At 35.9% G+C, this 27,243-nt stretch overlaps 2 protein-coding genes across 3 annotated transcripts; one reads left to right on the top strand and one right to left on the bottom strand.

Annotated features, from left to right (window-relative positions):
- Window positions 1-11,200: 11,200 nt before the first annotated feature.
- LOC139116835 (protein N-terminal glutamine amidohydrolase-like) lies at window positions 11,201-14,018 on the bottom strand. The gene is made up of 6 exons (XM_070679530.1): window positions 13,876-14,018; window positions 12,602-12,701; window positions 12,415-12,468; window positions 11,888-12,033; window positions 11,652-11,773; window positions 11,201-11,563 (listed from the first exon to the last, which is right to left on the bottom strand). Exons 1-6 carry the CDS (start codon window positions 13,938-13,940, stop codon window positions 11,466-11,468), a joined length of 585 nt encoding a protein of 194 aa, XP_070535631.1. The 5' UTR covers window positions 13,941-14,018; the 3' UTR covers window positions 11,201-11,465.
- A 47-nt stretch (window positions 14,019-14,065) lies between these two features.
- Window positions 14,066-26,835, top strand: LOC139116836 (UDP-N-acetylglucosamine transferase subunit ALG13-like). 2 transcript variants are annotated; one of them, XM_070679533.1, is made up of 4 exons: window positions 14,066-14,310; window positions 24,164-24,323; window positions 24,920-25,058; window positions 25,856-26,835. In XM_070679533.1, the coding sequence occupies exons 1-4, from the start codon at window positions 14,218-14,220 to the stop codon at window positions 25,965-25,967; spliced, it is 504 nt and encodes a 167-aa protein (XP_070535634.1). In that variant the 5' UTR covers window positions 14,066-14,217; the 3' UTR covers window positions 25,968-26,835. The 2 variants fall into 2 exon arrangements, with proteins under 2 accessions (XP_070535634.1, XP_070535633.1); XM_070679532.1 differs by having other exon boundaries at window positions 14,101-14,310; window positions 24,161-24,323.
- The last annotated feature ends 408 nt before the right edge of the window (window positions 26,836-27,243 follow it).

The following is a 27,243-nucleotide window of genomic DNA, read 5'->3' on the forward strand; positions in this document are numbered from 1 at the left end:
ATGCCATGGGTCAATGCCATGGATCAATCTCTACGATGCCATGGGTCAATGCCATGGATCAATCTCTACGATGCCATGGATCAATGCCATGGATCAATCTCTACAATGCCATGGATCAATGCCATGGATCAATCTCTACGATGCCATGGATCAATGCCATGGATCAATCTCTACGATGCCATGGATCAATGCCATGGATCAATCTCTACAATGCCATGGGTCAATGCCATGGATCAATCTCTATAATGCCATGGATCGTCAATATAGTATTTTCAATATAGTGAGGATGATCTTACAACCAGAACGCTTTGGAATCAACTCATACACTTGTACTCATTCCATACAAAAACAGTCTGATGCAAACTTACTCACCATAAAAACTTCAATGTTGCAAATCGTACAACTTACACAAAAGACCCCCCCCCCCCCAAGTATGTTGCCAAAAATGTGTATACTTTCAAACAATATTGTGACAATGTTACTACATTGGAGCCACAACAACAATGTTCAGCTGTTTTTAATCCATCAGTGGTATTTTTGCAGTCACAGTGGGCAAGTGACCATGATGAGAAGACCTGTGAAATTTTTGTGTTTTCATATTATTTTTTGAGCGTCCTTCATCAACAGCAGATGGAGTACACATTTTCAGTTTTACTGCATTGAAAATTGAAAACAGACTCGTGTAAATTCCTGCCATTTACTTCATTCTCATTTTATTTATTACTCAAAGTCAATGTACCGACAAATGGGTTTGTGTTCAATGAATAATAAAAGACACACATCACAAATACCACAAGGATTGCCTGAAAATTTATGAACAAGGTGAAGAGAAATGATATAATATTGATAGAGATACAGTAATAAAGTAAGTTAAAACGACTAAAATATCAAAATTCAAAGATTGGAAAAGATTCCCTACACAGAAATGATCAAAATCTTAGATTGAAAAGAAAATTAATTGAATATTATCAGCATAAGATATTGAAATGTTCCAATATTAATATGATTTATTAGAAATAACAGATGTGTGATATTTCAGTAAATGAGATGGATGTGCTATCTGTGTTGTGGTGGAATAAAGATTAATTGATACTAAGTTTTTCATGGGTCTTTCATAAAAGAAATAGAAGCAAATGTGCTAGGTACCTATCATAGATGTTTGTGTATAGAGAGAGCTGTCACCTTGAAACAGTCATTTTTAGCTTTTTTGGAATTTCCTTGCCACCTGTTGAAACTACACCTTTCTAAAAGCAAGTCCAGGCAAGTTGGATAAAAGCTGTGTTGCAAACTACATTTTATTATTTGATATGACAAAAGACCAACATTCTGGTGTACACAAATATCCTAGTTATTGAGTTTGAAATTAGTTTGAAATGCAGCGGGTTATGGCTAATATGACCTCTCAAATATTAGAGAGTTTGATGTTTGTTCACCGTGCATGAAACTACGTTATCATTTCACTTTTCTGAAATGTTCAGTGTATAATTCCAGTTTACCTGCAAATGTTCTGTACTTGGCCGACAGAAACTGAACTTGATGTGTTGAAAGTGAAGGCGGAAGTAAATTTGAAAATACAGTAGTACAATTGTCAATGGCCATGATAAAAATGAACAGGAAATGGCAATGATTTCTATAGTTTTGTTGTGAGTGCTGTTGTGACACTGAAGTCTGCAAATTTGGCTTTCTAATCTGAATGAAAACCGAAAGGTATATAAGCAGGGCTGTACGGTCATTTTGCCAAGTCCAAGTCACAGTACAGAATCCATTCCAATTGTACACATCAATAAACATTAGGGCAGTCAACACTTTGGCCAGCAATGATGGTATTATAGGTAGAACACATCTTGAAGACTTATATTCTGAATCTCAAATTTCTACAATTCTTTTCTGATATACCACTTGTGGGGTTCATTTTAAAGCTTTAAGAGAAAGAAAAATTTTCACCATCTTAGTTTTTTGAAAATCAAAAAATTGTTTTTTCCCCTGGAGTTAACACAGGGATGGTAGCCGTTTTGAATTTCAAATGTATCAGTAAATGTAATGGGTAATTTGTTTCTCTAGTTCAAAACTTTGCAAGGTGACTCAAGATTTTTATTGTTGATTTGGTAAGTAAGAAAATGGTTGACAGTTTCATTTGGGAAATTTTGAGCGTAAGTTGAAGTTTTTCAATTTTGAGGCACATACTCCTTAATTGATAAACAATGGAAGGGTGAATTGGCATTAAATTATATACATCCAAATTGTACCAAACGGCAATCTCTATCAATACCTTAGAGTGTCAAGGGCAATAAATAACAAGGCATATTAACTTTGGTAGTAGCGGCTGCGCGGGGGAAACTCAATTTTTGGTATAGGATAAAGCCCGAGTACGAGGGCTCTTCTGGTATATACCGGTAAAGTCCAACCCAACGATAAAATGTCGAGGCCGCAGGCCGAGACATTTTATCGTAGGGTTGGACTTTATATACCAGAAGAGCCCAAGTACGAGGGTTTTATCCGACTTAAAAACTATCGCCCCTAACTGATATATTTTCGTTTTCAATATGTTCACGTCAACCGTCCCCTTTGTCAATGTAACGTGTTTAGGATATGAATTAAAACTGTTATTTGTGAAATAGCCTTCCAATGTAATGGAACATCCTATAAATGCCCTAGGGCACATTAGTTTTGTGTTTGTACCACAGCAGATTTTGTGTTGCAGCTGGTTTCCGCTGTGTTACCAAATTTGAATATTAAAACGTACCAGATGTCTACAGAATATGACATGTTCACTTTTGATTGGACAGTACTTTACTACGGCGCTGTCATTCGTTTCTGGAATTTGGTGACCAAGGCTTTACGAGTAGATAAAACACCCTGAATTGAGCACTCTGATTGGTCAATCAACAGTAGCTAGTTTTTAATTTTCATTATAATTCAAATAAACCAATGAAGAAGTCAACGTCCAAACTGAACTGCTATAAATTTTACCTTATATGTTGAAAGTGATCCAAAAACCAGCAGCTGACATTGCTGGTATGAGTGATAATGTGCATATGAAAGAAACCTGAAATTTATATAATTCAGACTACTGACGAAGTTTTTACTGTACATGTTGATACCTCATGCTTTGGCTAATGTACATGCTATACTTTAAGGCAGAACAAGTTGTGGGGATGAGTTTGTGATGCTCAAATTTTCAAAACTCTATTCTGGTCTGCTGCTTATGTGCATGGACTAAATTTTTATTCCTTACACTACCTTGTGTTTGTCACAAAATCAAAATTTTAATTTTTTTCCACACAGTTAACACAGCCACGCAGCCATTCAATTTCAAATATTGGTAAATTTTAGATCATTTATGAATATAATCCGAAACTGTGCATAATAAGTCCTGATTTTTATTCTTCAGCGTGAAAGAGAATAGTTTAAAGTTTCCTTGAGGAATATTTGTACAAAAGTTTCAAACTTTTGTTTTCAAGGTACCTATTAATTTATCAACTATGAATATATTCTCCAACTCTATTCAATGACGAAGTACACGGAACAATTTACAATCACTAGACTCTGATAATCATTTATGGAGTTTTATTCTACTGCAAGGCAATCATGACACCAATGTGCTAACCTGTTCACCCAAATTCCAAGTACACAGGTCCACACTCACCATATGTAACAATGAGTTTGGGCCAAACCATAGCGGTGAATGGGTTAAAAGTAATTTCAAAACTGGTGTGCAAGAAGAAAAACATTTTCAGATGGAGTGTGCAATGCATTTGTTGTTTAGAAATATACAATTTAGATTGAATGTAATATTTCAGTGTTATTTTTTGTCTTCCTTTTGGACTTCTAATACTATTGTTACATAGCATAGCATAAATACATGGCTTTGTAAGGGATGGACCATTAAATGTCATCATAGGACACCTTGAAAAATAGCACAAGTGTAAAGCAGAGGTCACATTTAGCAAGAAAGAATTTAGAGGATATGCCATGAAAAAATATGTGTCATGAAAAAAAATTGTTTGGCCAACCTATCCAAGAATCTTGGGCACAGGATATCTATAAGATGCAACTTTTGTTGAAAAATTTACAACAGAACAGTTTTCAAGCCCCTCACCTCCCTCATTATTGGTTGAACCCTAAAAGCCATCTGCTATAGAGAAGGCTGGACCAGCTGTACGCATGGTAGCTCCGAACAAAGCCAATTTGGATGTTGTGTTGTCATTTGTTCATAGCATTACAGTGCTGGCAACAGACTCAACAATGTGTCTCACTTTATGTTTTGTGTGTCCATGCCACTCAGGTCATTTCAAGTACAAAGGGATAACAGCGGTCGCTGAGCGATTGCAAACCTATGTTGTCTATATCATGTGTCATTAAGTTGTAACTCTGTGGTGAGGGGGTCGTGACCTCACCTTATGAAAGGACAAAAACACTGAGAGAGGACTGCCTAAAACAGTCTGGAGAAACAAATACCTTCAAAGCACATGTTGATGTTACAAAGAATAACAAAAATGATTCTACTAATGTTAGTGACAAAGAGTCAGATTTTCTGGGTGTGATTTTTGCTGTGTCAAGGTAATATTTTTAATACTTACAATATTACATCTGTACAGGTTTCATCTTTGCAATATGAAAGCAAAGAACCATAAAGAGCAAATCTATAGTCTTGGTGGCATTAAATACCACTATGTGTACTCACAATCTACAAATTTACAATAATATTCAAGAAACAAAGACACCCACATCTCACAAAACAGGATATGTACCACAGGTTTCGACGTTTTGGATGTTGTTCTTTGGTAATTAACTTGTCAAGTAACTTAATTTTTTCTTGTAAAACCTTTACTTGATAGATGAATTACAAGTTTGCTTCAAATACCTTGTATATACTTCAGCTGCTGATAGCCCGTCACCCTATTGAAATGAACTCGCTCGAGGAAATGCAGTTGATTATCGCTTTCTGAGGGTGTGAACAAATTTGATGACGTTTTGTATCTAGTCCTTTATTTTTCTTCATCATAATCGTGTACTGACTTGCTGAAGGTATTTTTATTATACTATACATTTACCACAGTAAGGATTCATACTCTACTCACATACACTGATACAGTTGATGGTGATATTACCAGACCCTACATGCACATTCTGATATTTTGTCTGGTTGGTCTATCACTACAGTTTCAAAAGCTACAACTGTCAACCCTACCATTAAATTAGTACACTATAAAACTGCTACTCTAACTCATCATGGAAATTGTGATTTTCCGCGGCACAAAGGAACAAAAGTGGAATGCTGAATGCGACTGCATACGCACAAACGAAAACAGGATGTAAAGGTCACAATGGGGTCATGCAAATGGCCTGTTATCAGTTGGAGTGATGCGGCTAACAAAGGCATGAATATTCTGTGTGTTTGCCCACCATGCATATGTTTGGTTGACTGCTTCACGCATCAGAAACACTTCTTGAAGAAAGGTCCGACAGTCTTTAAAGAGGTTGATGCATAAAAAGACCCCCCCGGCTTTTCAGCAGGTTGCAGACATTGTTTGTTTGTGGGGGATGTAGCGGTTTTTGGAATCCGGGAATTTACCAAACTCATTTTGCAATTTTCTGGGCAGAGCTGATTGTTCCTGACTAGCTTTCACATTGGGTGTTCACGATGATTCTTTTAAAATTTTTAGTATTGAGAATTTGAAGGTCGATAACATAGAAGTGATCAGTTTTCATGAGGAAATCACCAACACATACCAGTTTATTGAATAATTTGGATGTCTCTTCAAGCATGGCAATTAGGAACTGCATTGCATTTAACTTTTGAATTGTGGGTTTGTTCTATATTCTTTCAACATCATTTTCCTAAAACCGAATCTATAGTCGTAAAGAGAGTCAACATTTTCTTAAAAACCACTGTTGACATTCCAGAAAATGGAAATATTTTCTCTAAGTTTCAAGGCCTGGGAGAATTGCTGTAACTTGGCAATATTTTCATTATTTTTTGATCTAGACAGTACTCCGCTCTCCTTACAAGATGTTTGGCACAAAGTATAAATCTTTCAAACGTAACACCACAGATCATACAGAATACGCAATGACATTGTTGACACATGACGTCCAAATTCAGTTGTTGCCAATAAATTTGGATTGATAAAAAGCACACAGGCTGTGTTGGCAAATTGAAAACTTGGAATTAGGTCATGCTTATTAGGAGTAGAATGAGACACTCTTTTTTTAAAAAACAGAACAAATATGTTGGAAAATGCAGGTTTCAGCTTATGAAGTGCTGCATTATCACTGGATACACAAAGCCTACAATGATCCTGTGAAGGTTATAATAATGGTAGTGAGCCCTCTATGACAGTATGACAAGCCACTGATCAATATGTTCTTAACACAAGACAATCACTCCAAATATGTCTTGGTGAGGACATATTCATTCACACTTCTGTCTATAGTATTCAAGTTATTACAAAGAAATTCCAACAAATTCAAGTGTAGAGTTGAAACAATCAAGTGTAGAGTTGATTGTAAAAAATTTTTTAATGAACGTAAAAGAACACTGATGCTAATACTGTAGCAGACAAATTGTTCACATAATGGTTGGCTATCATTTGAATGATGGTACTTAAGGAAAAAGATTTATTAAAAGTCAAAGCTGTATATAATGGTCATTCAATGGACCAAGAAATGGAGGTGGCCTTTCCATAGAGGGCAGGGTGTAGGTCATGTGCTTTGTGGAGAATCAAAATATGACAGTAATAGTCAAATGCAATATAAATTTCTTGAAAATTATATGACATGCACTTAATTTTTGAAAAAATTGAAACTTGATTGATCAAAATAGATTCAATTTATGTTTTCTGTCTTCTTTTGACAGTGGAGTTATTCAGAGTGAAGTATTAGGACCATTATACAAAGGTTTGCACGGAATTGGAGCATTTATATATAACCACTACCCACATGAGAAGTGTGGTTTTCCTCTAGGCCTTTACAATGTAAAATGTTACGAGACTGCAACATAAGGAGACCACTACATGGATTTGACCATGCTGTAAGAATGACCACTGTGACATATTTGACTGTCACTGACCTATATTTCCTGTCTCTGTATAAACTACACCTGTCACTCCTGTGGTACCATTAACAAATTTCTTGGAAAGGGATGTTGACATACTATGAATCACCACGGATGATTAATTAACGGAGGAATGTTCAAATGAACCATGTCCCATTAAACATTTTCAATAGCAGTTTTTAAATCAACGGTAAAAATGTTGAAAGATCATGGGATGGTGAATTCAGCGTGTTTCTTTCTTATATAAGGAACATTGTATTAGTTTAAGCTTACTTCTGACATTCACTCATGCGACATGCAAATTAGATTTCATATGTCAGTTTGAATTGGTGCGGCAGAGTTAAGTAAACACTTAGTTGTAAATCATACAGCTCTTATCGACACAACACAAGAATGACTTGGCTCAACCTTACATTTCCTGCTACTCTGTAAGTTGAGTAGATCTGGCAACCTTGATACTAAATTAACTCTTCTTAGACTGAATTAGGTCCAGCGTTTTGTGGTGTTGACCCAAACTCTCAATTTTTTTGCCAAAATAACATTTTAGATGCCTTGATAGAATATACATTTAGAGACTATTTTTTTCTGTTAACCATAATTTACCGATGACTAAATGTTTGCCCACTTTATTAGCTGTAAGCACGTGTTGCCTGTCCCTTAGCACAGTAAAATGTTGCCCTCAAAACAAATTTATTTTTTCCCTTGCTAAATCCATCAAATCATAACTGTCTTCTTTTGCATACTGCTTGTTAAAAGGGTAACTTTTGTGCAGGGTTTTACAAAATGTATCTTTGACAGGTAGAATAAGATCAAACAAGAATAGTGTCTTGTATTTTAATTACCAAAAATATTCCGAGTTCACAGCTGCTCTTAACAATCTCAGAGTCCGGGAAGAGATACATCTTTAACAATGGTCACAACAAACACCATCAACATTATTCAAGTACATGGTTGATGTCTAAGAAAATACCACACAAAAATCATTTTAAAGCAGGAACAGCTAAGGCTTTAGTAGTTTCATCGTACTTTCAGCACCTACAATAAAGCTGAGGCTGGTTATTGGTCTGAAAGATTGCAATGGAAGATTAACCTGACAAACCCAGCTTTACAATTGTGATAAAAAGCACTAGCTATATAAACAGTAAGATACTTGTGAAAACAGCTTTATTTCATTAAGCTAGAACAACCCTTTGGGGACAGATATGAGGACTCTCAAATGTCTATAATTCTTTTCTGCTCTACCACTTGTGGGGGCTCATTTTAAAGTTCTTGGAGGAAAAAAATACAGTTTTTTGAAAATCCAAAATTTTATTTTCCCCCTCAGAGATTAAACACAGGGATGGCAGCCATTTTGAAATTCAAATATAGCAAAATGTTTGATAATTCGTTTCGCTAGTTCCAAACTTTGCTCAGTGACCTTTCAATTTTTATTGTGGATTTGTTAAGAGAATGGTTGAAAATTTCATTTAGGGAAGTTTGAGCAAGAGTTCAAGTCTTTCACTTTCCAGGCGCATACTACCTTAACCCTTTCACCACCATGGTTTGTCCCAAATCCATTGTTTTCTATGGTCAAGTTGGACCTGTATACAGGGAACTGGGGGTGAAAGGGTTAAATGGATGTGCTTTCTTTCAATTTTTGTGAGCATTAAATGATAGTCTCTTGACAATGCAAACTGTTCAAGAGAAGACTTCCGGAACATCTTGTTACTTTCCTGTACTACTTATCTCGGACTTTTAGATACGAATTTACATTGCTGAGATACTATACTATAATAATTCATGTTTTTACAAGTGGGTAAAGGACATTAAGTGGCCAATGTATACATTGAAGTTTTTCTTACTAAATCAAGACCATGGTAAAAATTTCAAACCACACAATTTGTAAATTTGATTATCATGGAAAAGATACCAGTTTCTTCCTTAAAACTTGGATGTCAACATTTTTCAAACCAGGTAAATAAATTTAATATTCTAAATTGGATTTATGACAACTCTCTCCGGACTTGTGAAATCAGATATTTCTCCAAGAAACTTTTAGATCTCTAAAATAAATGCCTAGCTTGCAAGAGAAGTACTTCTTCCTTCGTATTGGCCAGCTTCTCACAGGATCTAAAAGCCCTAACATCCAGATTTTTCAGAGCAATTGCTGAAAACATCAACTCAAACAAAAGATTGTGCATGTCTAACTACAGAGGGACATGGTTAATGTGCTGTGAAAAGGAGTACAGTTCAAGAGAGTTACGTGAATGGAATAAATTGCTGCTGCCCAGAAGGGAACACTCTGGGAATATAGTAAAAATTTTGACCATCTTTGGTTACATGAGAGAGCAAAGTTTTAGGTGTATACTAGGATGGTTCTTTGAAGTCAAACCTAGGGGACCACATTTTATACCGTTTATATACTGTCCTATGATACTAAACTTCAGAAAAGATCAAAGACACCCCTTGCTCGGGCACTCTAAGCAGCCATGTACAGATCAGACAAAAAATTTATAGATTGGAACAACAGAGGGCCTAAGAGACTGTTTTTACAAAGTTATAAGTGGGATTGTTCCCAGACAACTGTGATTTGGAACGGAGCAGCTTGGTATTAAAGTGCTATTGCAAAACTGCTTATTGGAGTTGAAAAATTGTTACTAATGAGACTCTCAACACCAATTTTAGTAATTTTGAGGTACTTGGATGGAAATTTTGTAAGAGGTTTGTTCCCACTGGCTGAGGAGATGCAATATTGTTATGGAAAGACTCGGCGGGAAAGCATTCCCCTCACATTTGTTAACTTTTTGGTGTTTTGCTTTACTCAGAACTGATAATTGCCACCCTCGGTATGAATACAGGACAACAGGCTAAGCACATGTACATTTTTATTGTGAATATAAGAGTTTGAAATTGAACAATATTAAACCACATCGTCTGAATAATCTATTCTATTGGAAACAATAGAAATGCAAACAGCTGTTGCAACACTGCATCTGCAGCTGAAAATTTCTTTTGTTCTTTTCTCTTTGTCTAGCCTGCACACAATGGGAAATCGCTGAAGGGGAAAAATTTGAAATGTTAAGAATTGCCAAGACTCAACATTTGATATTGAATGATATGCTAGAAAATGGCAATGAGAAAGGGTGAAAATCTTACAGACAAGGCTTCTGACACAACTTGACCCTACACGCCTCTCCTTTGAGAGTAAAGTAAACACAGAACAATAAGAGCCCAGTCTTGATAATAGCCTTGACCCTGATTCGGTCTTACTACAAAACAAATGCAACCTGTTAGCAAATGGTAAATATGATGGATAAATACATGTCAGTAAAAGTCCTTTCTTTAAAGAAGTTCAAAGAAATTACCTATCACAATGGCAGATTCCAAATGCGACAAAAAGTTAATCCCTGAAATGAATATCCCTGTGGTGTCATTTGTTGCAGAAATTACGAGGTTGCAATCACATTTATTTTTTTAAGGGATAAACTACAACATACATGCCGGGAGTTGACCACCACTGGATGCACTTTCAGACTCCAAAATTCTGCATACATGTAGCCAAATTTAGCTGGGGAAGACTTGTGACAGAAGACCCTGCAATCTCAATGGTATTTACTGTTAGCACAAAAAGCACAGATGAAAATACGCATTGAGATTGAAGTGTGACCCGTCTCTCTCTGGGAAATACTGTACAGACGTCCTGGTACACCATTCTTTTTAAGTTTGCCGCTGCTACACACTCCCTCCAGTCAACCTGAATGGCATTTACTGTTGTATAGACACACAGTGAAAATGCACATTCAGATTGGCTGGCAAGAGCCATGGTCAAAAGTTAGAAATGAAGTCTTTCGTGAGTCAATAAACCACAGCATTCAGTGATGACATGAAAAGCAAATGAATCCTTCCATCTGATGTGAACCTCGATGATATTCTGACCAACACTCTAATCTCAGTGGCATTTACTGTCCATCACAATGCAAACAGATGAAAATGCACACTGAGACTGGATCATTGGTCACAAAATCTTGCAAGACCTTACAATGCATAAAACCTTTTTACCAGCAAGCATACCCAAAAAGTGAAGATTTTAGGGATAACCTTGCAATCTGAATGGTATTTACTGTATGGCTATTTTACCAACAGATGAAAATACCAATCAGACTGAAAGGTCACTCCAAAAGTTAATCGGCAGCTTTGCAGAAACCAGCTTGAATGAGTCTTTATTTACAAGTAAAATAATTCACTTAACACACATAAAAGAATATTTACAAAATTATACAATATTTACATAGCAAAATGCACATAACTCAACTGGTAAATAATGCTAAAAGCTTAGCCAGCAGTCTTGCCATGTTTAAAATACAAGTATCTGATTGAACTTTCCCAAGAAGTTCTGGAGAAACGTCATCACAGACTCAAGTTTTTTTTATCATGTAAACCTGAGATTAAAGTCTTCTAAACTGACAACTTCGCCATAACCAACATTTGGATCCATGCTGATAAATTCATCCAAGTTCATTTTTGAATCTGGAGAACGAAGAAACGCAAACAAGTCACTCTTTTTTCAGAGGGATTTCAAAATAACATTCAACAGACTAAACACTTAACTGCTCACCTTCAAGCTGAATGCAAGGATACGAAGGTGGAGGTGCAAGCCATACACCATTCTTTACCATATGTGATCTGTCAGAAGCAAATCTTTCAAGAAAGGTCTCTGACGGAATTATTCTGAACTTCCTGAGAATGAAAAATCAAAGTACACATGTGGTGAAAATGCCCACAAACAAAGTACAGGTTAAGAATGGTTTGTCTATTGGAAAAAGGACAATGTAGAACAAATGCAAACATTACCTGTGGTATTGTAGCCGTACCACGTCATTTGATTGAAATGTTTGCACAGAATATGTTGAGAATTTACAAGGAAATGATAACACAGTGTCCAGATCATAAACCTTGGTGTCACCATTTTGATAATGAATTAAGAAGACATGATAGTCCTGTAAAATACAATAGTGTTTTGTTTCACAAATTTTGGTAATCCAAGGCAAATTTAAGTCACACAAACTGCTGAGATAGTCCTGCCACAGTGCATTTATAGGGCAGAGAATTAAACTGTCATTGAACTAACTTGGCTCTTTCAAGTAATTCAGCAGACAAGTATATGCAAGCATTTACATGAAAATAGCAGCATTATTATCAACAACTAACACTCTAAGCATACCTTCCATTAAATGTTATCACATTATTGCTTTTTCAGTTTGTTTAAAATGTCTTCAAACAAATAAGCACTAAAAAATCTAAGATTGTCCAAAGTTAATTATTAACTAATATTACTAAGCACTCTTAACTGTAAAAATTCAAATATTCTGCTAACTTGCCCAGACTACTGGCTCCTCTTCAGAATGGGCTGCCCTTTGTTTCCATAATGGGACCTTTACCAAGAAGAAAACTGGATTAGCAAACAATAAAGTTTTCCAATTTTTACTTAAAGAGACAAGTTTATGGCAAATTTATCAAGAATTTAAAATGCATTTCACTGACAAAATTCATCAGTATTTTACTTACTGTTCTGTTTTCATTTGATACAAAAATAACAAATAGCTGCTGTAGCCGCTCTGCATGGCTGGCCTTGATATATTCACATAACTTCCACACATTTTCTTCACTGACAAAGAAACAGAATTTTTAGACAAAAAAAGCACACAAAAAACACAAAAAAGTGACTCATCTTGGTATCATTATGAATTTGTGACTGTTGTTGGCACAAAGCCAAGTTTCTCTCTGTACTGTGACGTTCTGTAGTAGAATTGGAGTTTTGCAATTTTCCCGCCTCTTTATGAACGATTGTTTGTGGCGTGAGTTTCTACCTTGTACTAGTTCTTCCTAGAAATAAATTCAGTCTTATCAGAGCTTCCGAACGAACCTCTACTTATGCATATTTAATTTACCACTCGCTCAGAAGTTCACTTTGTTAGATTGGCGCGAATTTGAGTAAATAGGTCAGTTTCGAACTTCACAAATTACATTGAAAACTGGCCTTTTCTCCACGGAATTTACCAAAAACCTACAAAGTGAACTTTCCAACGAAGGCCCACAGAGCATCAAATACCTTCGATGAACCAAAACCTTCCGAAATTTGGATCGCTTTAGTCGTAAAAGCAAACGTAAGGCTCATGAATGAACACGCCATTTCATCGACGCTGCTGCAATTGTGCGCATGCAAATATGGGGCCATAGTAAACACTTCGTAGTAAAAATGGACGACACATGTTCATCGGGAACAAAAAACGGATTTTTTTCAAAGCATTTTTCACTTATCCGGATACTTCAAAACTCGCTGAAAATACTCAGTTACATGTGGAAAATACCTAAAGAAATTCCTGGTCAGTCAAAAATGACCGTTTGTGCCCTTTGGCCTCATCACACTTAACTTTGTGAAGCCAATGTACAAATTTACGAGCATTTTTCAAAATGAAATGTGTGAACAAAAGTCCTTACAACAAGAGTTTGAAAGGGCTCCAAAAATAACACCAAAAATACTCAAGTTACATTGCAAAACGCGTGAAACTACTAAAAGTACAAAGTATGGTAATTTTTATGCTATATTATTTGAAAAACGGTGTATTTTCTCGTGTTCCCGCGCTGAAGACCACGAGGCCCCTAAACCCACGCGACGCCACTTTTGACCCTTGGCCTCATGCTAACGAATCTACAACGCGGGAGTCTCAAAAACCGTTTTCACTGTGATGAAGTTTCTTGCAAAATCTGTAAAATTGTCATCAAAATAATCCCACAAGTATCAGAGACATGTTGCAATATTTTTTTGGAATAAAACTTACCAATAACAGGATGTATACATGCAGTTATCGCGAGGCGCGAAGAGAGACGTACACACTTCTGCCATTTTTTGTGTGCTGTATGCGTAACCCACAATGCAATGCGTTAACCACGTGTCACGCTTTCTCGGACGAATGTATGAGGCGCACCTCGTCCGTTCAAGTTTTTCTTAGAGAAATATACCGTTCGTTATTGTTTATTAACCAAATGGGCTTTGTGAAAGATGCATGACTGATTATTGTTACACTACGGTACAAAGATAAAATACCAATTGGCTACTAGTCCAATTTGAGCTCCCGTAATTTTTAAGCCCTGAAAGAGGACACGAGGCCCTAAAATGGAAAATGGCTAGTAATGAGAAGATAGTGTTCGTCACTGTCGGAACCACTAAATTTGACGAGCTGATCGAGGCCGTATCGTGCCAGAGTGTTCGACAAGTGAGTCATAATGCACAACTGCAAATATATAGTGATTCATTTGTCCTTATTTAGTGTTTGAAATGTTGGATGATGAAATGAAACGTTTACGAAAAGTGTGGCTTTGGACAATGCAGATCTCCCGTTGAGCGAGACACGACTGACCTTTGTGCAGGCAGATTCGACTTCGGGGACGATATTACGTAATTTCAGTTTTGACTCTGTTATTCATTCCTTCGTTCATTCATTCATTCATTTGAGTGTCAGTCCATTGCTCTAAAACTAAAGATTTGGGGGAATTGAACGACCGTGTAGTCATGACGACCGACCGACTTTCACCATGCGATGTCACCATTCTTGATTCGAATGTCTATGGCCGTACATACCTATCGCTGACAATGTATACAGTGTAGTAAAATTATAACATGATTTGCATATATTGTATTAATGAAGTTGTCTAATGACAAATCTTCGTTTTTTGAAACATGGTACACAAATTGTCTTCATACTGAGATCCCAAGCCTAGGGAAACTGTTTTGAACTTTTATACCAATGCTATAAGATGACACTGGTATCACACAAATAACTAAATTCACCCACCTTGTCAGTTTCACCATTGTTTCACTTGTGTTTCTCCATTAAATCTCAAGTTAAAACGAAATCTCATGTGATATGTGTGCAGAACAGTATGTTGAAACTGTCACTCCATGTTTAACCCATCAACGACTGTTTTCTATTTTCAAACCTGTATGATTCGCATCTTCCGTTTGATTCTGATCATACCTGAGTCATCAAGTAATACGTGATTCATCCTGTAGGTGGTTCATTTGAAAATGTTGAAATGATGATATTAATGAAGCTCAAGGTCATTTATAGTGACATTTAAAAAAATATGTGGAATAACTTTATTAAACATAATGCATTGTCTAAATGTAAAATATATTTCTGAAAGGGGATTAGATTGGGTTTGAAATTGAATGAGGTTTATAGTGTTAGTAAAGCTTAGACTTGATGATGTGTGTCCACTTAGTAATTCGCTGTTTATTTTGAAACCAAGGTGCCTGTACAATATCATAAGTGACTCATTTTCCTGACATTAAATAGCTTTTGTGTTACTTGTCATAGTTCCAATATGCAAATTTACCAGGTTCTGCAATCCTTTGTCTTTATCGTTATCTGCCTGTAATATACACGCTAATTGAGTTCAGTTTTTTCAATTAACGTTCTGGTGTAAATTTGATGATTGCGCAAAACAGAAAAAAATTATGTTGTTATGGCAGAGATGCACTGTGCCATTGCTCGGCCTCTTAGATGAGGATATAACAGTATGACCTTTGGAAATTCATAGTTAATCAGAGAGAATGTTTTGAAAACTCTGTCACCATAATATTGATAAATGAAGATGAGACCGTGAAAACAACATGTGATAAAAATAGATATTAAAATTTGAAATATATGTTAAATTACCATGAGTTTTTTAAAACATAAATAACATGTTTGGAAAAGCAGCTTTGATTGCTGTAAAGTCTGCAAAACATCAATAAAAGTGTTCCTCTAATATCTGTTTCTTTGTGTGTTAATGTTTTAGTAGTTATTCAGAATACAAGAGAACACGCTTCGGTATATAGAAATAAAAAAGTCCACAATTTTGATGAAAACACGAACAATATCAAAAACCAAATGTATTAAAACCATGGAGAAAGTAAGAAAGTTACAATGAAGAAATGTTAACAATGATAATTTTAAATTATGTGACAGAGTTAATATATAGCACTGGGATTCAAGGGTTATTGTTAGCAGACTATTTGAAAAGTAGGTCAAATTAATAAAGTGCTACTTACGTGCACAGGTGGGGAGACTTAATATGTACTTTGCACTCATATTCCTTTCTTAACCTTTACAAGTGATATCTTGTGACAGAGAGTATATATAACTGGACATATTACTGAGGGGAAATCTTTAAATTTGTTTTGATTCAGCAGTTTCTGGCTCACGATTGACCCTGACCTTGATAGAAAGAGCGCACTTTTTTCAGTGGTGTGGGTGAAACCACATACATACAAGGAAATGGGGGTGGTAGGGTTTTCATAAGTCACCTTTATTACTTGTCAAAATTACACACCTGGTAGACAGGATCTACACATTCCTGTTGCTTCATTTCAGATACATAATGTCATTGTATCGATTGAACAATTTATAAACAATATAGTTTTTGAAACTCTTTATGTGTATCAAAGGCAGCATGTCTTGTATGATTTGTTTAGTTTACTTTGATTTGGCCTTTGGAACAAACACTTCAAGACCTGACGTTCGTCACCTTCTTCCGGTGGCATGGTGCATAAAGATTTTTTTCTTTCTAGTAGTACTTATCAGTGACATATTTACATTCTAGTTGGCTGTTTCTTTAGTTAAAAAAGCCTAAATTTCCCCTTTTTTGTCTTGCTTTACGTGCTGTGTGTCATTAGATGTACTTATTCACACCCTGTTTTTATTTCATTTGGTAGTTTGTAGTGGAACGTGTGTACTTCTAGCAGTTCCAGTAAGGATGGACGATTTAATTTACTGTTCAGTGTTAATGAAACCTGGAAAAATCACTGAGCGTACTTAGGTTCCCTTGGTTTGGCAGTTGTGTATGCCAGAAGAATGTACACACACTGCGCCACTTTGAATTCAATACTTGAAAATAAGACAATCAATTTTTTTTTCAAAAAAGTCTGTTAACTCTCATGTGTGTAAAATTTTAACATGCTGCTGTTAAAAATAGACTTAGTAACACTCAATCATTGCCACTGTTTGCTGAACGCTATTATTATATAGTATAACTGAATGAATAAAGTTAACCATTAATCATCTAAAAAAAAAATGTTCCCGCCAAAACCTGGGGTCAAAAGTCACTCTGATATGAAATGCTTCTACTGATTTCGTTACAAAGTAGCCAAACAAAATCAGACCCATCATATCTATTGTTGTAAAATCAAGTTAGAATCAAAATACATGTAGATATGGGCATGACTTCAAAAGTTGACCTGTTCTGGCAAATATCTGTGTGCATTCTTCTAGGTCTAATTGCTGGCACAACCTAGGTCAGTCGATTAAACATGCTTTTTGACCTTTGACCTGTAAATTTCCATCAATGGAGTTCAGCCTTGATCTCTTTGAATTGAATGTCACACTAAGCATGCTAAGTTGGCCGGTAAACTGAAACTAATAGTTTGCCCAATGAATGTGTAACTTTGCACTTCACCTTGGACACAATTTTGAACGACAGATACCATAAAATTTGATGGTTTCTTGTGTGTTGCAATTACCTTACAAGAAAACTACCTTTCCTGTGCCATCAGAGGCTTGGCATGTACAGGCATTTGAGCGCCATACATTCACTCTGCTCATCTGATGGATCGCTGGATAAAACCTTACAACATGGACTTGTATGGACATGTATTATCATGGCTTCATATCTGTGTAATAGTGTTTGGATTTTTGTTTTTGATAAGTTAAGTTGATAACAATTTCATTGATACATGCATTATTTTGTTCGCCAACAGTACTCCCAGATAGGATCGACCCTTCAAAGGTATAATAAATACAAACATCTGTAGGGAATATGTACCTCTATTGCTATAATCAGCATTGGTTCGCTTTCTAATCACAGTCCATCCAAAGCAGCCACCATGCTCTAATTGTTTGTTTATATTGAATTCCAAAATAGAGATTTTCTATAAAGTTATAGATTTTGGAATTTTTCCATTTCGACCTCTATTACCGAAGATCTGGTTGTCTATTGCCAATGTTATCAAAATTAAAATTTGTATCAATACCTGAATTTAACACAATTTCAGTATAATGGATCTCAAGTTTGTCAGTTTATGTGACTCCTATCTATTCCAGCGAGAAGATGTAAAAGATTTGAAGCTGTGAAGATCTTCAAACAGGAAATATCGTTTCTGCCCCAGTATATTGTATGTCAACTGTTAAGTGTTATCTCAATAACACAAATCACTCGGTGATGAAATATAGACCAGTATGCCATATGGCATAAAAAAGGTCACCTGTGGTAGCATTTGCTCTCCACGTGATTTGCCAGCCAGTAAATGTATACCACGAAAAAGTGTGAGGTCAATTTTACAATTCGCAAAAAAGTAGTAATATAATCAATGTTACAGCTTTGTTGTACCAGTATCTGACTAGAATATGAAAATCAAATCCTTTGATAGAAGATACACATTCTTGTTTGCACTGATGAGATTGCAGAGCAGTTTGACTTTGAGTGAATGCCACAGGAAAAATTGAAACTTTGTTTGCATCAACCATTTACCATAACATGTGATACATGAAATCTTGTTCCAAAGAAAATATTCTTTAGTGCAGTATCCTGCAGTTCCTCTAACCACAGAGGGACTAACCATGGTGGGTGGTAGAGGGACTGTGAGAACTCACAGAGGGCTTCTAATCTACACCAGGAATAGCATTATACGTATGTATAGAAGCATATCAGTACGTTCAAACAAAACAGGTACAGGAACCTGGGTTGGGCAGTGTGTTATCAAAGCGGACATGGTCAGTCAACAAGGAAATATTTTTCAAAAAACTTATCTGATACCTTTGCAATCATTGAATGATATCCATTAAGTTACATATAGTCGCAAAAATCCATAAATTTTCAGATTTCAGTAGGCCTATGTTTAACTTTGAAAATAGTGTCTTTTTAAATTTTCAAATGCATGGAGCAACTTTAGCATGTATTTATCTTCTGATTAGGGAAGTTGAAACTATTTCATCTCGTGATATTGGTAAGAAGACCAGGTGTTGTTGAAAATGTTACTGAAGTGTCATTTTCTTGATACCCCTGTGTAAAGAATGCCTGTTATCATTGCAGAAATAACTGCCAGATAGCAGTGCATGATGGGTATTGTATGCATCATTTAAATATTCCTTTCAAAGTCACATGACCACAGTAGGACCATTCACTTGTTCTGCGGCCTGTTTTGCTATGTCTGCTCAAGATTCTAACTGGTTAATGTATTTGGATTCTGATAGGCTCCATTAAATTTCTGTATAAATATGTAGTTGAATCGGGACAAGTTGAGTATCTGTATGTGCCCCAGGTGCTTCCAAAATAATACTCTCAAGTTTCAAAGTTATGGCTTTGATGTTTGTATTGACCTCTCCACCCCCTCCACAATACTGAAGTCCAATCTTGCCATTGAAAACAACTGGTTGAATCCAAAGTGTGGGTGATACAGGGGTGGAACAGTAGGACCAATTCTTGAATTTTAATGGGAATTTGACAGTCTCTACAAACCAATTGGAATTCAGAGGTCCAGGTGGTTGTAATTTTGATCATTTGTTGGGTTCTCATGTTACTACTGTACATCCAACCTGTCAACTCCTTTGAGTGTAGAATATTACATTAAAATGCTAGATTTATAAGGGAGGTTTACAATACCAAGGTTTTCATATGTTTTTACAGTGCCAGGGTTTTCATGACAACCAACCACCACAAAGTCGTCTGTGAATATGCAATCAGAATTCATAACAACCATTTCAGCAGACTGAAATATTGATATCATTTCAAAATCATATAAATATCAATATTAAAACAAGCGGCTCCAAATGCAAAGTCACTTTGTGTCAATAACAGCAATCAAGGTCAATGGTAGTAGTGTTGAAAAAATAGTTTATCCTACCAAGTCAGTGAAAATTATAGTAATTTCTTTATTATATGGCCAAGTCCAAGCTATATTGGTTTGAAGGGTACCCAAACTGCCAATTGAGGCATGAGTGTGTTACACTCTTATACATGAAGCAGACCAAGATTTACCATTTTTGCCATTTTTGTGCTGACTTTGCAATATTCAGACCTGAAAGGAAAGGATCTCGCCATGAATTGGGAAATTTGAAAAAAAAAAGATAGGGTATGCATTCATGGTTATTGATATCTGTGTGGTCAACTCGACTTTAGATCTACAAACTCTAACATGACCTAAAAAGGAGACAGGCAGGTTTTAGTTCTAATAACATACTCACTGTACAATATCGTGACCAGAAAAGACAAAACAGTCAGACCATATATTGGCTACAGTGTCACAAATCTACATGTATTTAAATTTGCACAGTGTGGGTAGATTATATGAAGGATGTTTGTAAAGTGTTCTTTGATGTAAGTGTTAGCGTTTGATCACAGAGATTGAATATTATCTACAATAGATATTGTTATTTGTGTTGAACTTTAGAGTTGTCACGCAGGTGTCTTCAAATTGAAAACGTCTGTCGCTGTTAATTAAATTTATGTGGTGATTTTACTGATTAAGTAGGTAATCCCAACTTGACTGTCTCAACTGGCAGAAAACATTGACGAACCTTTACAAATTCTTGATGTTGGTACAGATCGAGACCCAATATGTTTCTATTCAAGGAATGCTTGGCAATTTCGAATAGTTTTGGATCCTGTATCAAATTTCTCTGTAGTATTTGCAAACCTTTGTAATTGTTGTGCTTGTAAAGTAATAGCATGTAGTGACAAAATAAATAGTTACCATTGTAAGATTATATCCACATGGCAGATTAAATCTTTATTTTGAAATTTCACTGTGATAACAACATCCCAGCAAACCCCAGACGAAAGAGTATATGTTTATTTAAGTCATCTGACGTCTGTGTTTGGCTTACAGCTATATGTGGAGAAGCCACAAATACATCAATAAACAACATGCCATTTTGTTTATGTACAAGAATGGCAGGTTGTGTACAGTTCATGAGCACATGAACTGTAGCAATAAACTCCAAAACAAATAGTTCAGCTTTACAGTTCTGTGATTTCCGGACAAAATCCCTACTTGTTAGTTACATTGTAATCTTGTACCTTAACATGGAGTCCAGCGTGTCCCGGGTCACGACCTGCTACTGTGGTCAATGTTTAAGAGAGAATTGACAAGTTTTGTTGACCGTCAATGAATTATGATAACAAGGACTGTGTCCTCCATATATGGGTTGACCGCCATATTTGATATTGGCAGAATGCCATCTTGAACTTTGCATTGTGGGTTAATGGCGTGTCAAAAATGAAAATACTTTGAGCTAGAGAATACCTGCAAGTGTATAAATGTGTGATTGCACAGCACAGGTCAGGCAAGCTGTATAAATGATAATCCAAGTAGAATTTTTTTTGTGTCCCATTTTTCAAAAACTTTGTAGTAATAATATTAGACGTAGTTTGACATTGTAACGCTGTTAGAATATTTCTTAGATCATTTTTACTTCAACTCTGTGATCAAGACATACAAGAATTTTCTAGCTATCAATTAACACATGGATCAACAAAATCACAGCGAACCAGGACTGTGAAACAGCGATAGAAATTTGATAAACTTTCTTTAACAATGATTAAAAAAATTTAGATAAAATCCAAGGCACTTTATATGACTGGCAGAAGACAAGTCTTCCGTTATTATTGAAGTAAAAATCTACCTGTCTTTCAACACAATGTAAAAGGCCTGCCTTCACACTCACAGTGGATGAGATGAAACTTCAACTAAGTTTTTCAGAAAAAAATTTTGTAAAGAGGACACCACAAACTATCAATTTCCAATTTTCTAATGCGGTACAGAATTTTCATCACAGTAAAATCAAAGTTTTAATCAACTACAGCAAAAGAAGTAACTCATTTCACAATTAGAGACAGGTTTTGAGATTTTTTTCAAAACCAGACGTCTATTGTGTTAAATAATACCTTTATTTTCCGAGTATATGTTCCCAAAATTTGGGCCAAAGGAAATAGCTTTAGTATCGCAAAAAGGTTTAAAATGTGTTTTCAATGATGTGTAATCTTAAGTGACTAAATCATTCTGATTCAGAAATTTTGTTCAACTTTAAAAATTGGCATTATGAGCACAGCTCTCCACCCCCTTTCCCCCTCAAAATCACTTGGCAACCCAAATAATGCCGATGTTAACAGGATGTGTTGGCATGGTGAGTACTTACCCATTCATAGTCTGTCACTGTCGCATGCTTCTGGTGCAGAAATAATTTAATATTTTATCTAGGAATGAATTCCAGTTTATTTCGATACAATGAGACTGGATTATCAGACGATCATCGTTTTGATGAGCTAATCTAATAAAAGTTTTGACATGGTAAGGATGGCGTAGGCAACCATAATCACAATGTAGCACGAAATCAGGGGTCACCGTGAAGAGTGTGAAAGAGAAAAATTACCAAAAGTGTACCAATATTTCAAATTAATAAATTGCTACTTTATACCCGGTTATCTCCAAGGTGAAAGACATACATTTTCGATTTTCACACCAAGGAAAAAAGAAGTAAAATCTTCATTTAATCGACAGCTTCAAAATGAGTTCACACAAGTGGCAAACCAACAAGGAATTTTGATAATTTAAATTTTGCTCCATTGCCTATTGTTATATTATCTTGATATTCCTTGTTTTGACTTAAATCAAGGTTTATTACATGCCTCGATGTGAGTGCAAATCAGTGCATTGATTTGAATAGGAACATCCAGGGAGTAAATGGGCCGGTGAACGATGCACGGACCAATTTCCATAGTTACCCAGTCCAGTGAAGCCCTTCAACGTTTTCGACGTCAAGGTAGACGCGTAATGCTAAATGTAAATATCCATGCACACACTACTACTTTGACTTTCGTGAAAATCTGTCTGATGCTGCTCAATAATGGTGGTAAAATTGTTTGAGAATGCCCCGCATGTAACTAAATTTCATACAGCTTTAACTGAGAAGAGGCATGTAATAAAAATATTATTGCCTGAATTCATGGATTACATGCCCTCGCAGGAGACAATTTGCTCTCCTGGCGTCAGGCAAATTGTCACGTGCTCCCTGGCACATTAACCCATGTGTTCAGGCAATAATATATAATACTGTTAGAATATACAAGTTATTATTTGAATGGGCAGGAAACATACCTTCACTGAAGCAAGGTGAACCGTTCAAAGCAAAATTATTTTGACCATTCAATGAAGATGAATTGTTGGAAATAAAGTTTTGAGACGGCGATATGGCAGGTTGTGAAACTTTCAATCCACTGCCCTGTTTTATGTAATCCTGAATGATAGAAAATGTTCTGTTGTCTTGTCGGGTCATATCGTATCATCCTATCCAAAGTTAGGAAGCCAACCATTTACATGATTTAGGAATGCAGGTGTATCTTTTAATGGAGATTATGTGATCACTGAACAGATCGATATTTGAACATGTCAGGTACTTGATTTGTGAAATAATTTCTGGAAATGTAGGTACCTGATAAGTAAACGCAGGTTTGTGAATAGAAAGTGTAGTGTAGTGACTGCTACTTTTGTAAACCCACTATGATTGCATTAATATATCTAAGGTATCTCTCCTACAAAGCAGGTGATACAGTCGTAACATTTACCACCGACCAATCTCAGACAAAAGCTGTTTTTCGCATGTTGAAGGGGCCTACTATTTGCCAGTGTTTCTTTTGTCTGCTAATGAATATTTTAATCTTGTATTCACCAAAAGAGACAGGGTTATACAGTTATGTGCCCAGTGCTGTATTGTGCAAGTTTTTCCTATTCTCGCTAATTAGAGAATTAATAAGACTTGATGTGGAAAGTTGCAGTTGGTATTCTCTGATCCGTTGCGTGAAATGTTTAAAGTTTGCCCAAAACATCAGAAGAACTGAACTATGTTTTCAATGTTCCTGAATACGTCAGGTGAATAGTTACGGACCACTCCGTTGCACATTTTAATATTCCAATGCATTACACAGTAGACTTTATTAAGTGTCTATCATATAAGACATTCATAAACTCACAAACGTGAGGTAGATCTAGATCAGAAGATTTATCAAAGCATTTCTTTTTGTCTCTTTCAGCAGTTGGAGAGGCTGGGTTACACAAGATTGGTCTTACAGATCGGAAGAGGCGAATATGAACCAGAATCCGTGATTACACCAACATTCCGTATGGATGTCTTCAGGTTTAAAGATTCCATCTCAGAAGACACCAAATCTGCATCTTTGGTTATTAGTCATGCTGGTAAGAAAACAGATGTCGTAGATGTTTGTTTACAAATATTTTTCATGGCTCCTTTCAAATAATAATACAGGGACACACTTGTTGTGAAGGCCCCACTTTCCTCACGTACCCCATTTATACATGTACCATAGTACAATTAGCAGTAATGGTATGGAAATAAATGTCTCCACATAATGTACGTGTACCATAGAGTCATATGAATGTGTGTGTATATATACATACATATGAATGTATATGTGTATGCATGTGTATGTATGTATGTATGTATGTGTATGTATGTATGTGTGTAATGTTTGTACATACACATGCACGTACATGTATGTATCCATAGGTATGGACGTGTAAGTAGAATGTGTATACATGCATGTGCATATATGTATGTCTCTGTGTATATGTATGTCTGTATGTGAATGTGTATCTACATGTACATATGTGTGCGTGTATGCATGATTGTATTATATGTATGCATTATCATTGAACGAGATGTGAAAGCAACCATGCTATATTCACTATATAGCACAGTTACGTGTGTATGAGCTCCAAGCTGAAGAAAATTTCCCTTTGATTGCTAAAAGTTACGATTTTTGATGACATAGGTGCTGGCAGTGTCCTGGAAGCGTTAGGTGCTGAGAAACCACTTCTGGTTGTCATCAATGAAAAACTTATGGGTAATCATCAAATGGAACTGGCGTATAAACTTCACAAAGAAGAACATCTGTTTTACTGTACACCAAGGTAATGTACATAGATCTGCTCTGCAACTGTTTGCAACTACTGCTGTTTTATACTATTTAGGGCCGGACTGAAAAAAAAAAACATTCTTCAGATTTTTCAGGAAAAGGATAGAAAGCAAATTTCTTTGTTCAAAATTATAAATTTCCTAAATAATTTCCTGAATGCCTCATCGCAACAAAGGTACACCATATAGAAGAAACGAACACTGCTAAGAAATGCATTTTCCCCTCAAGTGTATGAAATGAAACAGTGAGAACATGGTCACTAATTGCAGGTGTAGGACTTGTAGCCAGTGAGCAAGTCCATCCCTGTACATAAAAGTGGAGGCATCATACCATGGCCCAGTATTGATGAACTGGCCTCCCCATCTCACTGCTATGATGTGACTCTGCATATAGGCCTGTATGGTTTTGGCATGACACAGTGTATTCACTGTGAAAAAAGCAGGTTTCAATTACACAACCCTGTTAGTGGACCCAGTTGATGATTGTAGACCTGGTAGTAAAGTGTAATGAGTCAACTTCAAATCTAAACGTCACTATTTTGTTTAAAGTGATCTTTGAACAGAAGCTTTTCAATACTCACCTTGGTCAGTCCAATCAAAATTTCTCTCAATGTTGGTTGCCAATGCACCACTGTCATGTAATCTCAATTGGGGGAGCATAAATGCAAATCTAGATAAATCACAAAAATAAAACCACAATAAGCAAAAAAACTGTTTACCAAAAATTAGTGGCTTTGTTCAATCAGTCTCAGAAGCTCAATTACTGTAACTTCTATTCAATTTTATATTTCAGTCAGCTGTCCAAAACTCTTGAAGAAATGGACACTTCCACACTGAAACTGCTGCCACCTGGTCAACCAAAGAAATTTGCTGATGACTTGGACAAATTTTTTGGATTTTCATGATCATGGCTTTATGTAGAAGAAAGAAGAGAAATGATTTCCAATGAGCAGAATGATTAGGAAATTAATTTCCAGACATTGCCTCGGTTACAAAATATGTGTGCATCTACTTTTTCATAAAAAAGATAACTCAATGGTGCAAGCTATTAAATCCATTAATTTCAAATGTGCAATATGTAACACATCAGTTGTGACTTGAATATTTTCCTATCTACAAACAATTATTTGTAGCCACAGAGCAATAGCAGTTACTTTTCACAGTCAGAGTGATAACAAGTTTTGATCTCAGCTAATTACCATGCATACTTTTGATAGAAATGATAGACAGTCTACCAACCATAAGAGAGTTAATGTCTGAAAACAGACAAGATATATTTCTGTGCTGTATGTATACTGTCTTTTCGCTCTGAGGCTTTCATGTGGTCAATTATTTGCACCCAAAGTGAAGATAATTGTGGCCAATGGCGATATCAAAAAAGCAAAGTAATTCATCAACATCAGTTGTGAACATATCCAAAAGAAAACCTCATTTTTGACAATTTTTGTCCGATATCAGTTTTGTCAAACATTTGTATCATGCAAATAACTTACCTCGGGGTGCATGCTGAACTTATGACCTTTGCCCTTTAATGTTGTCTGGTATTCTTGAACATCTGAGGTTTGAATATATGTCACAGCTGAATAGAAAGTTAGAAAAAGGAAAATAAACAATTATCGAAACTGAAATATTTACAACTGAATTCTGAAACATTACAAAGCTCAAATTAAGTTTGTATGAAATACCTTTTATTGACCGATAGTTCCTGCTATTTTGTATGCGGACATGTATTTGTAGGAAATGAAAGTAAAAAAGATGATACTTTGAACCAGAGGGCTGTGTTGTTTATTGTACATGTTGTGAATTTGGTTTGTGAGATGAGATACAGTTATGATTTACATAGATATGTGCACCGTCTCTCTGAAGGGGAAGTCGACATCCACAAAGGGGTCATGCAAATGGGAAAATTATTTTATGTACAGCATTTTTATTGTACATGAATGGCACACATGAATGCCCCAGGCCATGACTTGTGCCTGTCCTTCTTAGATTTTTGCTCTGAGATCATCCCCAAAATGTGGATGGTTTTATTGGGTGACCACAGCAAATGTAGGCTTTGATGAGTTTCTATTATTATTATTATAAACTTTATTTCGGACTCATTGTCCATATAACAACAAAAGAAAATCTGGTGATAATTATACACAGCTTGGTTAAGTTATACAAAAAGAAGCTTATTCC

Source organism: Ptychodera flava, chromosome 18 (assembly GCF_041260155.1).
Source record: "Ptychodera flava strain L36383 chromosome 18, AS_Pfla_20210202, whole genome shotgun sequence".
NCBI lineage: Eukaryota > Metazoa > Hemichordata > Enteropneusta > Ptychoderidae > Ptychodera > Ptychodera flava.